The sequence below is a fragment of the Acinonyx jubatus genome, chromosome B1 (assembly GCF_027475565.1).
Source record: "Acinonyx jubatus isolate Ajub_Pintada_27869175 chromosome B1, VMU_Ajub_asm_v1.0, whole genome shotgun sequence".
NCBI classification, from domain to species: domain Eukaryota; kingdom Metazoa; phylum Chordata; class Mammalia; order Carnivora; family Felidae; genus Acinonyx; species Acinonyx jubatus.
The window spans coordinates 94,557,737-94,570,233 of NC_069382.1; the positions used below are offsets into that span (position 1 = coordinate 94,557,737).

Here is a 12,497-nt window from a genome sequence, read left to right on the forward strand (position 1 = left end):
TGATATATTTAAATAATCAACTTATCCTGTAAAATACATTTTGGAGCCAACAATAAACATACTCTTGAAAATATGAAATTATTTTGTAAACATCCTTAAAATGTAAAGCATCCTTAAAAATATTTCACAAATATTTACACATCAGCAAACATTCTCCATTTCATATAAAATTGGTACCTGAGAAATTTGCCACATGAGTACATTCATCCATGACTCCTTTCATGAATATTAAAGATTCTTTCTGAAGATTGTTTCTTCTTTGTTCTTTACTGAGTAGGTGATATGACTGAGGGCCACAGCTTGTATAACTACTTTTATTGGGTGAAAGTGTTTGATTGAAGCACTCCATCTTAGAGGTATCTTGCAACAAGAGTCCTTCTGATGTGGCACTGATAGATGTTTTATTAGATTGATGGTAGTCACTAGGTTTTTGGGATACAACTTGGTCTGTCATATCTAAATTTAAAGTTCTAGACACCAGATTAAGGTTAGTTAGCTTGTCTGCACCAATAGGGAAGCGTTTCACAAACTCTTGTCCCATTTTGAAAGAATCTGTCTGAATATACAAAAGAAGACATCATTTAGTATAAAATACATTTTATTTAACAACCTTGTTAAAATAAAAAGAAAACACAAATGTCCATCAATTAATAAATAAACAAAATGTGCTATAGACATACAATGGATTATCATTTAGTCTTAAAAGGGAACAAAATTCTGATACATACGACAATGGATGAACTTTGAAGACATTACACTAAATGAATAAGCCAGAAACAAAGAACAAATACTGTATGATTTTAAGTTTTATGAGGTACCTAGAGTAGTCAAATTTATAGAGACAGAAAATAGAGTGGGGATTGCCAGGGGCTGGAAGGAGTGGGTAATGAAGAGTTACTGTTCAATGGGTACAGAGCTTCAGTTCAGTAAAATGAAAAAGTTCTGGAGATGGATGGTGGTGATGGACAGAGGTGACGGCTGCACAACAATGTGAATGCATTTATTAACACCATTGAGCTGTACACTTAAAAATGGTTGAAATAGTAAATTTTATGTTGCATATATTTGACAACTTAAAAAATAACAGAGAAAAAAGAGATTTCAGAATTTATCTGAGGACTAAGATAAGTGACTTATACTATATTGCTTAATATTTCCTATTAAACAATAAAGGGTATCATTTAGTCTGCATCACGTTTTTATTGCCAAAGTTTTGAAATTCATGATCTGCCTTAATCTTAGAACTTCCAAAAGCCTTATGAGTGTATCCTGGCAGTAATACATCATCTACCTCAAATCCCTTTCTTAGGCTGAACTAAGAAGAATTAAAAATTATCAAGGAAAAAATATTACCTATTAAAATCTCAAAAGGATGTACTAAGTTTAAGGACTTGTAAGTACAATGTAATTTAAGTAAAAATAAACGTCGTTAAATACTAAAGACAAAGTCAAAACAAAAAACAATGACAGCCTGGGAAAATATATTTGCAACTTATATGGCAAAGAGCTAACTACTTTAATTTATTAAAAGCTAGAAATGAATATAAAGTCCCAAACCACAATAGAAAAAGTGAGCAAAGGATATGCACATAAAGGTCACAGAAAATGAAATATAAGTTACCCTTAAACTTATAAACATGTTCAATTTCACTTAAAATTAAGTAAATTAAGTAAAAACAATACCAATGTTCATTATTAGGTTGACAAAAAAAAATGAAACCCGTAAGTTTGCTAACACACTGAATTTGTGAAATTATGGGAAAACAGATACACACGTTCCTGCTGGTAGTAAAAATTGAAACAACTAGAATTAGACAAAATCTAACCACATTACAAATGGAACAACATTTCTAGGAATTTACACTTGTGAAATTTATTCATGGCAGCAGTGTTTGTTACTAGTGAAAAATGAGAAACAACATTAATACCCATCAACAGGGAACTAGTTAATGAATCATGGTATGTCCATCCATATAGTCTCATGCAGCAGTAAAAAAGAAAAAGGAAACATTTGTGTATAGTCCATAAAAAAAGGTAAGAAAAAAGGTCATATTTCTATTGGTTTGAAAAATTCCTTGAAACATTAATAAACAGTGGGTTATTTGTTGAGGGAGATAGGACCTAGACAAATTGGGAGTATGGGTAGGAACTGTTTCATTATATGCCTTTTTATACTTTTTGATGCTTGAACATATGACCTACAGGCTATTTAAAAAATTAAAGAATGAAAAATTGATTGAAGGCAGGAAAAAAATCCAACAACTTGGTTAACAGAAAAAATCACTAGAGTCATCTGGACCAAAGAACTGTACACCTAAAAACATTGAGAAATGTAAGATCAAGCACCCCAGAATTACTCAGAGGGGTACACCAACAACTTTAACTGCTTTTGATTAGAAAAACATAGTTTTTATAACAAAAAAGGAAGCCATCTTGACATTCCCTGAATATGTATTGCTGTGAACAAGTTCTGAGACAAAAAGAGTTGTATACAACCACCAAGAGTCAGACATAAAAAAAGTGCTGGGTAAGACTACACTGCTGTTTCAGACAACCAAAATTTTTGACATCCCTTTAAAAAGATGCATATTGAGTTTTATCATAAGTTCTCAAATATAAGCATTTTTTTATTATATGTATGGGGGAACACAAGGAACTAACTAGCAGGTAGAGATATTTTGTTACAAAGTTCTTAGGCAAGTAAATACCCTTTGAGGTTATGCAAGATAGATTTCCTTTACAAGAGTGAGATTTATAGTGATGTAATCATAAATAAAAAGTCCTAATTGATAGTATAGATGTTTTTTCTTTCTGAGATTTCTTGAGATCCTTGGTAACTTCCAAACTGAATGTATAAAATTTAAAAATTCATAAAAAGAAAAAAACCAGGAAAGGAACTGGTCACCTTAGGAGACTAAGAGGGAACCAATTCATTATCTTGAAAACTAGTAAATTAAGGGAAAGATATCAAGCATTTATCCTGCCTTTTATATATGAACTGAGCCAAATAATAGGTAACCAATAAGTGCCTTTTTATACAAGTGTTCAAATTAATAAATAAAAAAGAAATGACAGATTTAGAATATCAGCATTTTGCAGTCCTCCACTAATAGACATAGGCATTAAACATCAATGGAGGCTTACACCACAAAATAGAGACAACCGGACATTATGCGCTTCCGACACTCCTACCAAAGAAATAAAAACTGAGTTTAATCAAGCCTCTAGACCCAGCTGCCAACTTTCAGGCAATATAGAGCATGAGTGAACATGCTAAACTATACCATGAGAATGCAATAAAAAATATCTAGTTGGTGAGAAACTCTAAAGGTAAATAGTCTAAATTCTTCAACAGATAAATTATAAGGAAAAGGAAAGGAATGGAAGGGAACTTACAGATTAAAAGACACAGAAAAGCACATCAAAAAAAAAGAATTGTAGTGTATAAGGATACATATTTGGACAATAAAATTATTTTAAAAACAGAAGGAAGTAATTACTATAAAAATAAGGGTAATGATTAGCAGTGCGGGGAGAAGAGCTTTTTAATTAGGACACATGGGAGTGGTTTCTGTGTTGGATGGTCAATTTCTATTCTTGACCTATTAGAAACAGGTTTTCTGTTTAATAAATGTTGTAAGCCATACATTTGCTTTGCACGATTTTTTATATCTATATTTTCTTTTATTTATTTTTAAAATGTTTATTTATTTTCAAGAGAGAGAGAGAGTGAGTGCAAGCAGGGGAGGGGCAGAGAGAGAGATGGAGAGAGAGAATCCCAAGCAGGCTCCATGCTGTTAGCATGGAGCCTGACGTGGGGCTTGATGTCACAACTGTGAGATCATGACCTGAGCTGAAATCAAGAGTCAGAGGCTTAACTGAGCCACCCAGGTGCCCCTATTTATATTTTATTTTAAAATGAAGAATCTTAAAAAGTAAAAAACAGTACTGCCTTTTAACAAATTTGCGATTCTTTTTAAAAATTGAAAACGTGAAACACAATCAACTTTTGCCCCCCTCCAATGTTATGCAGAAATTAAAAATACTTACTCCACAATATTCAAGCATGTGAATAATTTCTTCTTCATAAACTGTCTGCGTATAATACTGCTTTTCCAGCTCCCTCCAATTAATCGACTTACTTAGCACACCCTGAAATAACAAACTAAATTAAGATCAAACCACACTATCAAGCATTTTGTCCAATAATTTTATTATTAATGTGCAGAAAAGAGTAAACATAGCAGGCTTGAGATTTCCTATCTTTAGAAAGCTCTACTTGCAATGTTGGCCCTTGATTAGAGTCTGGGAACTGGACTAATAAACAGTTCTTTGCCCCAATATATATCTTTCTAAATGATAAAGTGATAAATGATAAAGTCATTGTGACAAACAGTGTAGTTTCTGCTGAACACATACTTTCCCTCTGGAGTTTTGGTACATGAGGCAGAGACTACCTAAATGATTGACCCCTGATAAAAACCCTGGACTCCCAGGCTCAATCAACCTTCACTGATGGACATTTTGTACATAGTGTCATAACGCATTGCTAGAGGAATTAAACACAGCCTGTGAGCTTCCAGTGGAAGGTTGTGCTTGATTTCCTCCGGACTTTGCCTCATGTGCCTTATCCCTTTGCTAATTCTGTATTGTATCCTTTTGATGTAATAAGTCTTAGTTGTGAGTAATACTAGGTGGTATGTCCTGTGATTTCTTCTAGAGAACCACCAAACCTGGAGGGGGTTTTAGGAACCCCCAAAACAATTACCTTTCATTAAATATAGCTATTTAAGTATTAATTGCAATTAAATTACCGTAGTGAAGACTCCAGATGCTGTGGACCAAGACAGGCATGGGATCAATGGCATGGGCTTAGGCCAGTTGGATACTGCTAAGGAAGCCATCTGAAATATGTTTAACAGTCAGAGAGCTTCTGTTTAAATTTCTATTCATTAAAATGAAAACTGTTTACTATGAAGAAAGTAGTCTGGTAAGACTTCATTTACTATGAAGAAAGTAGTAATTGGTAAGATAAGACATGAACACAAAATCTCTAAATACTTGGAGTGCCTGGCTGGCTCAGTTGGTAGAGCATGCGACTCTTGATCTCAGGGTTGTAAGTTTGAGCCCCACATTGGGTAAAGAGATTACTTGAAAATAAAATCTTAAAAAATCTCTAAATACTCATGAGAATGTCTAGCAACCTTGTGAAACCCCAAATCATAAATTCAACAACAACATATAACTTCTCCCTTAGAAAGTAATAAAGTACATTGGAAAATTTTAAGTAATCTCAAGATCTTCCACAGAGAACTACTTTCTACTGGGTAAATATAGAGCAAACATGCTGAAATGTAGACGCTAGGCAGGAGGCTAATCACACTCCGTACTTAAGTGACCTGCTCAGTGACAACAAAATCACAACTATAAAATCTCAGACCTTTGAGGCTGACTGTAAAAAGGCTGGTGAACTACAAAGCAAATTATATAACTTATATAATGTAATGTGTGTGTTTAGAGAAAGGAAAAGTTATTTTTTGGCTAGGGGAATCAGAGAAGGCTTCATGAAATGGCTGTCCTTTAGGGAAAATGAAAGATGGGGTCTTGTCTTCTATATAAAGAAGACAACATGATCAAAGGCAAGATGGTGAAAAAGTGCAAAGTCTGCTACGAAAACAGCCAATATAACTTACTTTGGCTGGTCAATAGGGCATATATGGTGAATGGGGTGAGGGAGATAGGTAGGCTGGAAAGACTGAATAGCAACAGATGAGAGGTCCCTTTTGCTCTGTATATACTGGGAAGTTAATAAAGAGGCCTGAACAAAAGAGTGGCAATGTCAAAGAAGTGATTCAAGGAAGCTAAAATGATAGCACTTCCTAAGATTGATTAGAAAGAGTAAGATCTGAGGTAGGAAACCAACCAGTATAGGCAGTCGTTCAGGTGAAAGTTCTAAGATCCTAATCTGGGTCATAACAATGCAAACATTACTAGGTAGGGAAAAGAAATAATTTTCCACCCTTCAATCTCACTAATAATATTTTTGAATTTTAGCCAGTTTTTAAACTTAATTTTATAATTCAAATTACTTACAGAAAACTATATATATTTTGTTGTTGTTTCTTTTAAAATGTATGGAGTGACTAATATGTTTAGGAAACAATTAGAGCATATCAATAGCCCTTACTGAACCTACTGCTTCATGGAGAAAAACTGCTAAACAAGTAATCACAATGCAGTGAAATAAGTACTAATAAGAGATGAAGTACAGTCTAGGGTTTAGGCTGGGAGTGGAGGAACTTCTCATAGGAAGTAAGCTCTAGACTGGAACCAGAAGGGCAAACTGTTATTTGGTTAGGTGAAAAGGCATGAGAAGGCACTAGGAGAATGCTAGCACCCAGCATATCTAAAGCCCACTGGAATAGCAAGCCTTTGGCAGGTTTTAAGCAGGAGAGAGCAGAGATGAGATTTAGGAAAATCACTCTAGTTATGGTGTGGAGAAAAACTAAGAAGTTTAATGAAAGAAAAGACTAGAGAAAGAGAAACAATTAGGAGGCTGTTTCAGTATATTCTAGAAGACAAAGGTATAACAGGTACCTCTTTATCACTGGGGACAGCAATAAGAGATAAATGAAAAGTATTTTCTACATTTGCTATCTTCACCAATTTAACAGCAAAGTAAGTCACTTATATTTGAGATGTGAAAAGTTAAATTTTATAAAAATTAACTTTTAATACAATATTAAATTAAATTCAATACCTGAGCTATGACTATGAAGTACAATCACTGTCTATATAAATCATACAAAAAAAAATCGTTATAATGGGAAAAGTTTAAAACCTGTTCCTGCTTTTGCCAAGACTAAAATTAATTCTACATCTTAAGTACATTTTTAAAATAACTACATTCTCTAGATCTTACAAACATAATCACAATTAAGTATCAGTTGAAATTAAAAGGCTTACATGTCCTCCCATGGATATTCCGGTCATTCCTAGAGGTCCATAACCCTCTCTCTCTAGCCAGTGCAAGAGAGCTGCAGATTCTAAAACAAGAGCTCCTCCCATCACAAAAAGGTCAGACACGTTTTTTAGGCTGGACCTTCTAGCCTCACAAGACAAAAGAGAAAATTATTTATGTATTTACATTTTAATATATGCAAAATTACAACAGGCAGCCAGACTTCATGTTTTTCTTTTAAAGGACCAGATAGCTAATGGAACAAACTGATGGAATTAAGAGTGCTAACATTATTCTACATATTAATCAGCTAATACTTATTTTTTTAAAAGTTATATCTGCTTTTTATTGAAATTCAATTAACTACTTTGAAGCCCAGGAAATATATTTATTTGATAGCACTTAAACAAACTGTTAAAAAAAATTCGTGGTTGTCCCATATGAATTTACACAGGGGTAAATTATTACAATAGAACTTAAAGCACAAAAATTTTAAAAGCAATGTAAAAGAATTTAACCTAATACGAGGCTCATGTATTACCAAAATCTTAAATATGTTGCTTATTTTCAAAAAATACACAATTTATGAATATAATCAACTGGAAAATTTTTTATTTTTTAAATAGTAGTGTAATTAACATACAATGTTATATCAGTTTCGGCTGTATAACATGGTGATTTGACAGTTTTATACATTACTCAATGCTCACCATGGCAACTGCAATCACCATATGTCACTATATAAATGTTATTATAATATTGACTATATTCCCTATGCTTTACTTTTAATAATTAAAAGTTGGTTGAAAAAGTAATTTTTCATAAAAATACATGTTTTTTTATTAACTTAAATAGGGGTGTCTAGAGGGCTAAGTCAGTTGTGTGTCACTCTTGATTTTGGCTCAGGTCATGATCCCAGGGTGGTAGGATCCACTCCAAGTATGGAGCCTACTTGGGATTCTCTCTCTCACCCCCTCCCCTGCTCTCTCTCAAATAAAAACAAAACCAATTCAACTAGAATTTTCTGTCTTTAGAAACTAATTTTACATGTAAGTACATTTCCTTATTAGAAGCATTTAAATCTTTTTAGATTCCAAACCATTCTTACATAGGCATACTTCATCTTATTGCACTTTGGATTGCACTGCATTTCTTACAAATTGAAGGTTTATGGGGTGCCTGGGTGCCTTAGTCAGTTAAGTGTCCGACTCCTGATTTCAGCTCAGGTCATGATCTCACAGTTTGTGAGACAGCCCTGTGTGAGCCCTGAGATTCTCTCTTTCCATCTATCTCTGCTCCCACCCCGCTTGCACACGCACGTGTACATAAATAAATGAACATTAAAAAAAGAACAAATTGAAGGTTTATGGCAACCCTGTATCGATTAAGTCTACGGATGCTACTTTTCCAAAAGCATTTGCTAACTTCATGTCTCTGTCACAATTTAGTAATTTTCATACTATCGAGAAACCTTTTCATTGTATTTGTTATGGTGATCTGTGATGTTACTGTTGTAATTGTTCTGGGGCACCATGGAACTGCACGCATATAAGATGGCAAATTTAATGGATAAATGTTATGTGTGTTCTGACAGCTCCACTGACCAGCTGTTCTCCACCTCTCTCCCTCTCTCCCACCTTCCTGTTCCCTAAGATATAAAAATCTTGAAAGTAGTCCAGTTGATAACCCTACAATGGCCTCTGTGTTCAAGTAAAAAGAGGAGTCACACATTTCTCACTTTAAGTCAAAAGCTAAAAATGATCAAGCTTAGTGAGGAAGGGATGTCAAAAGCGGAGATAGGCCAAAAGCTAGGCCTCTTGCAGCAAACAGTTAGCCAAGTTGTGAATGCAAAGTAAAAGTTCTTGAAGGAAATTAAAAGTGCTACTCCAGGGACCACACAAAATAGAAAGCAAAACGGTTTTCAATTTTGGAGAAGACTGGTCTGGATAGAAATCAAACCAGCCACAACATTGCCTTAAGCCAAAGCCTATTACAGAGAAAAGCCCTACCTCTCTTCAATTCTATGAAGGCTGAAAGAGGTGAAGAAGATGCAGAAGAACAGTTTGAAGCTAGAAGTTAGTTCATGCGGTTTACGGAAGGAGGCCATCTCTATAACATAAAAGTGCAAAAAGGTAAAGCAGCAACTGATATGGAAGCTGCAGTAAGTTATCCAGAAGATCTAGTGAAGATAACTAACAAAGGCAGCTACAAATAAACAACAGACTTTCAATGTTGAAAAACAGCATTCTGTTGGAAGAAGATGCCATCTAGGACTTTCATAGCTAGAGAAGAGATGACAATGGCTAGCTTCAAAGGAGGGGTTGACTCTCTTGTTAGGGGCTAATGCAGCTGGTGAAATATCTCCAAGGTATGTCTATTTAGTGGTAAAAAAGAATACTATCTTATTATTGAAGTGTCCAAGTTAGAATCTGTTTTCAAATTTTAGTTCATATAAAGACATACATGATTGGCCACTGGATGAAACCTTGTCGAGGTGTACAAAATTCACTTTATCAATGGTTGTTTACTGTATGTCTATGTAGGGTGATTATGCACAAAGAACTAGCAGCTGTAGGAATGCCAAGTTGTGAAAAACACATTTCTGGCCCCCAAAGAGCTTATGTCCACTGTCCTACCACATCTCCTCAGAGCTCTAAGTCAGAATTTCTCTTTATGGAAACTATGCTATCCTCTGTCAAAATAGATCATAGATGTGCTTCCTCATAAAACAGCCCATGTATCCTTACATTTGTTTCTTATTCTCATTCCAATTTTCTATTGATGATCACGTAATTCCCCTGATTATGTATTTTGGCCTCGTACAGAAGTCTGAATTATCAAACTCACTTCAGTTTGCTCTTTTAATAGAAGTTACTAATGTAGGGTTCTGGGACAGTGGTTATTTATTTATAACAGTGGACCGAGTCTCACACTTTTGATGAAAACAAGCATAAGATGGCTTTTAAAAAGAGAGATAAAAATAAATTTACTATTTAAATTGCAAACCATCTCTTACAATGAATTATTTGAGAAAAATAAATATACTGGTGTATTATTATATTTCTTGGGTTTATGATACATGATAGGATATTTTATATCATGATTCTCACAACAATTCTGTGTGGAAGAAATTATAGAGTATTCCCACCTTATAAATGAGGTAACAGATACTTAGACCAAGGTAATACAATTATTAAATGACAAATTACAATTGCAACCTATGTCTCTATGACTCCAAAGTCAACATCTTTCTGTTAAACCCATGCTGCCTCTAACTATAACTCAATAAACTCTTTTGGGTTTTTAACCACCAATAGAACAGAGTAAAAATGACACACTTAGTTCTGAATACAGAGCTTGGTTCCAGAGTAAGAATTCTTGAACTACTTAGCTTGGACATTAATTTTTCACATTTCACAAAGTTTATTCTAAACTATCCTTCATAGGATACAGGTTTGCTTCCAACCCACTCCAATTTCATCTATATCTCTTCCATGTCACGACCACGTAGAACATGTGACCTCTAAATCTACCTCTCCAGGACTTTCCAACTCCCTACTTAACTTCTCCACCTGCAGTTCTAACAGACATCACACATTTAACACATGCAAGTCAGAACTTTTGATTTCTTACCAACAATATCCAATTTATCAATGAGTCTTATCATTTCAACTTCTAATTACCCATGAGAGCTTCTTTCCATCTCTACTGCCACTTCCTTAAAGTCACTTTTTTTTTCCTCCTGCATTACTGCTATAGCTTCCTATTTGATTTTTCTGTTGCCATACTAGCCCGACTAAGCCAAAATAAGCTTTTAATAACACAAATCAGACCATTCCTCTCCTTAAAGTCCTCCAAAGGTTTCCCACTGCACTTATAGTAAAATTCAAAGCACATGGCTCTTCATAAATCTGACCCTTGCCTACATTTCTGACCTTGTCTTATACTACTCTCCCATGCTTATATTAGGTTTTTCATTCTTCCTTCTCTGAGGCTGATCTTCCTCTGGGTTTTCACCTTGGTGGCTCCTTCTCATTATATCATGTCCTCAGATCTAAAACTGCTCCAACCCTGCGCCCACCTCTATTATTCATTACTTGGTTGCCCTGCTTTATTTTCTTCATGGCATTGATAAATATCCAAAATTACCTTATTTATTTTTATCTATCTCTCATCCTAGAATATAAGCTCTATGACAGTAAGGACCTTATCTTTTTGTTGTTATATTCCCAATGTTTTGAATCAAATATTTACTGAATGAATCAAAACCAAACATGACATAGCTTATGGAAATGCTTCATAGTTCATCATTTCTAAAAACCAAGAAGAGATTATCTTCAGATTACCTATACTATACATTGCAAGAATAAAAAGGAGTGGTGTTAATTTCACGAAGTAAGTAAATGTACTTTAAGAAGGAAAATGTTTTAACATTTCTTCAGTTACAGTTTTATAAATAAAATATACCTTCCATCAGCCTATTAAAAACTTTATTTTAAGTTTATTTTGAGAGAGAGAGAGAGCAAGCATGAGTGGAGAAAGGACAGAGAGAAAGGGAGAGAGAATCCCAAGCAGGCTCTGCACCACCAGCATGGAGCCCAAGACAGGGCTCGAAACCACAAACCATGAGATCATGACCTAAGCTGAAATCAAAAGTAGGACACTTAACCAAATAAGCCACTCAGGTGCCCCTAAAATTAAAAAAAATTTTTTTTTAATATTTATTTTTGAGAGAGAAGAGAGAGACAGAGTGTGAGCAGGGGAGGGGCAGAGAGAGAGGGAGACACAGAATCTGAAGCAGGATCCAGGCTCTGAGCTGTCAGTACAGAGCCCCATGTGGGGCTTGAACCCACAAACTGTGAGATCATGACCTGAGCCGAAGTCAGATGCTCAAATGATTGAGCCACCCAGGCACCCCTAAAATTTCTTATTTATCTCTTTATCAAACATTTTAAGTGCAAAAAGCTTAAGATAAAAATTTAACTCAACATGACTACTACAGTTTTATAACAGAACTTTTCCCCAAATAACATTTGCATGTTAAACTTAGAAACGATTAACCAAAGACTAACAAAAATTTTAATACCACTGAAAATTTGGCATAAAGATTACAAAAACGAAGGTGATGTATACTTACATTTGGTCCTTGGGTTTCCTGCAGCCATTTAAGAATGTGGGTCAAAGAGAAAGTTTTAAAATAATTAAATACAGTTTGTGTCTCAAAACATATTTACTTAAGCAAAATAGTTACATTTTAACACAATTTATTACTGAAATAACTATTTTCTAATTATCTCAAATAGGCTGTTGAGGAGTTCTCAGGATTTTCAATGTGATTTTTTTCTTTTTTAAAACAGCTTTGTTGATATTGCATACCACATAATTCACCCATTTTAAGTGCACAATTTAATGTGTTTAGTATATCCAAAGGGCTGTGCAATCTTCAACTTAATTTTAAAATTAAGGTTGTTTTTTTTTTCATTTATATGTTGACTATATAAAATCTAGAAAATACAGAAAAGTATATTAGAAGAAA

At 34.3% G+C, this 12,497-nt stretch overlaps 2 protein-coding genes across 4 annotated transcripts in view; one reads left to right on the forward strand and one right to left on the reverse strand.

The window, feature by feature from the left end:
- The window catches only part of MFSD8 (major facilitator superfamily domain containing 8), a 150,843-nt gene that overhangs the window by 29,851 nt on the left and 108,495 nt on the right, over positions 1 to 12,497 (forward strand). The gene's annotated exons all lie outside the window — the stretch shown is intronic.
- The window catches only part of ABHD18 (abhydrolase domain containing 18), a 43,144-nt gene that overhangs the window by 4,602 nt on the left and 26,045 nt on the right, over positions 1 to 12,497 (reverse strand). For 2 of the 3 annotated variants that reach the window (XM_053216977.1, XM_053216978.1), the window contains 5 exons: positions 12,099 to 12,124; positions 6,967 to 7,105; positions 4,815 to 4,904; positions 4,051 to 4,152; positions 178 to 556 (listed from right to left, as the gene is read on the reverse strand). In XM_053216977.1, coding sequence (XP_053072952.1) covers positions 178 to 556; positions 4,051 to 4,152; positions 4,815 to 4,904; positions 6,967 to 7,105; positions 12,099 to 12,124 — 736 coding nt within the window. Of the gene's footprint in view, positions 1 to 177; positions 557 to 4,050; positions 4,153 to 4,814; positions 4,905 to 6,966; positions 7,111 to 12,098; positions 12,125 to 12,497 lie in introns of those variants that run through there. The other variant, XM_053216979.1, reaches the window with a different exon arrangement.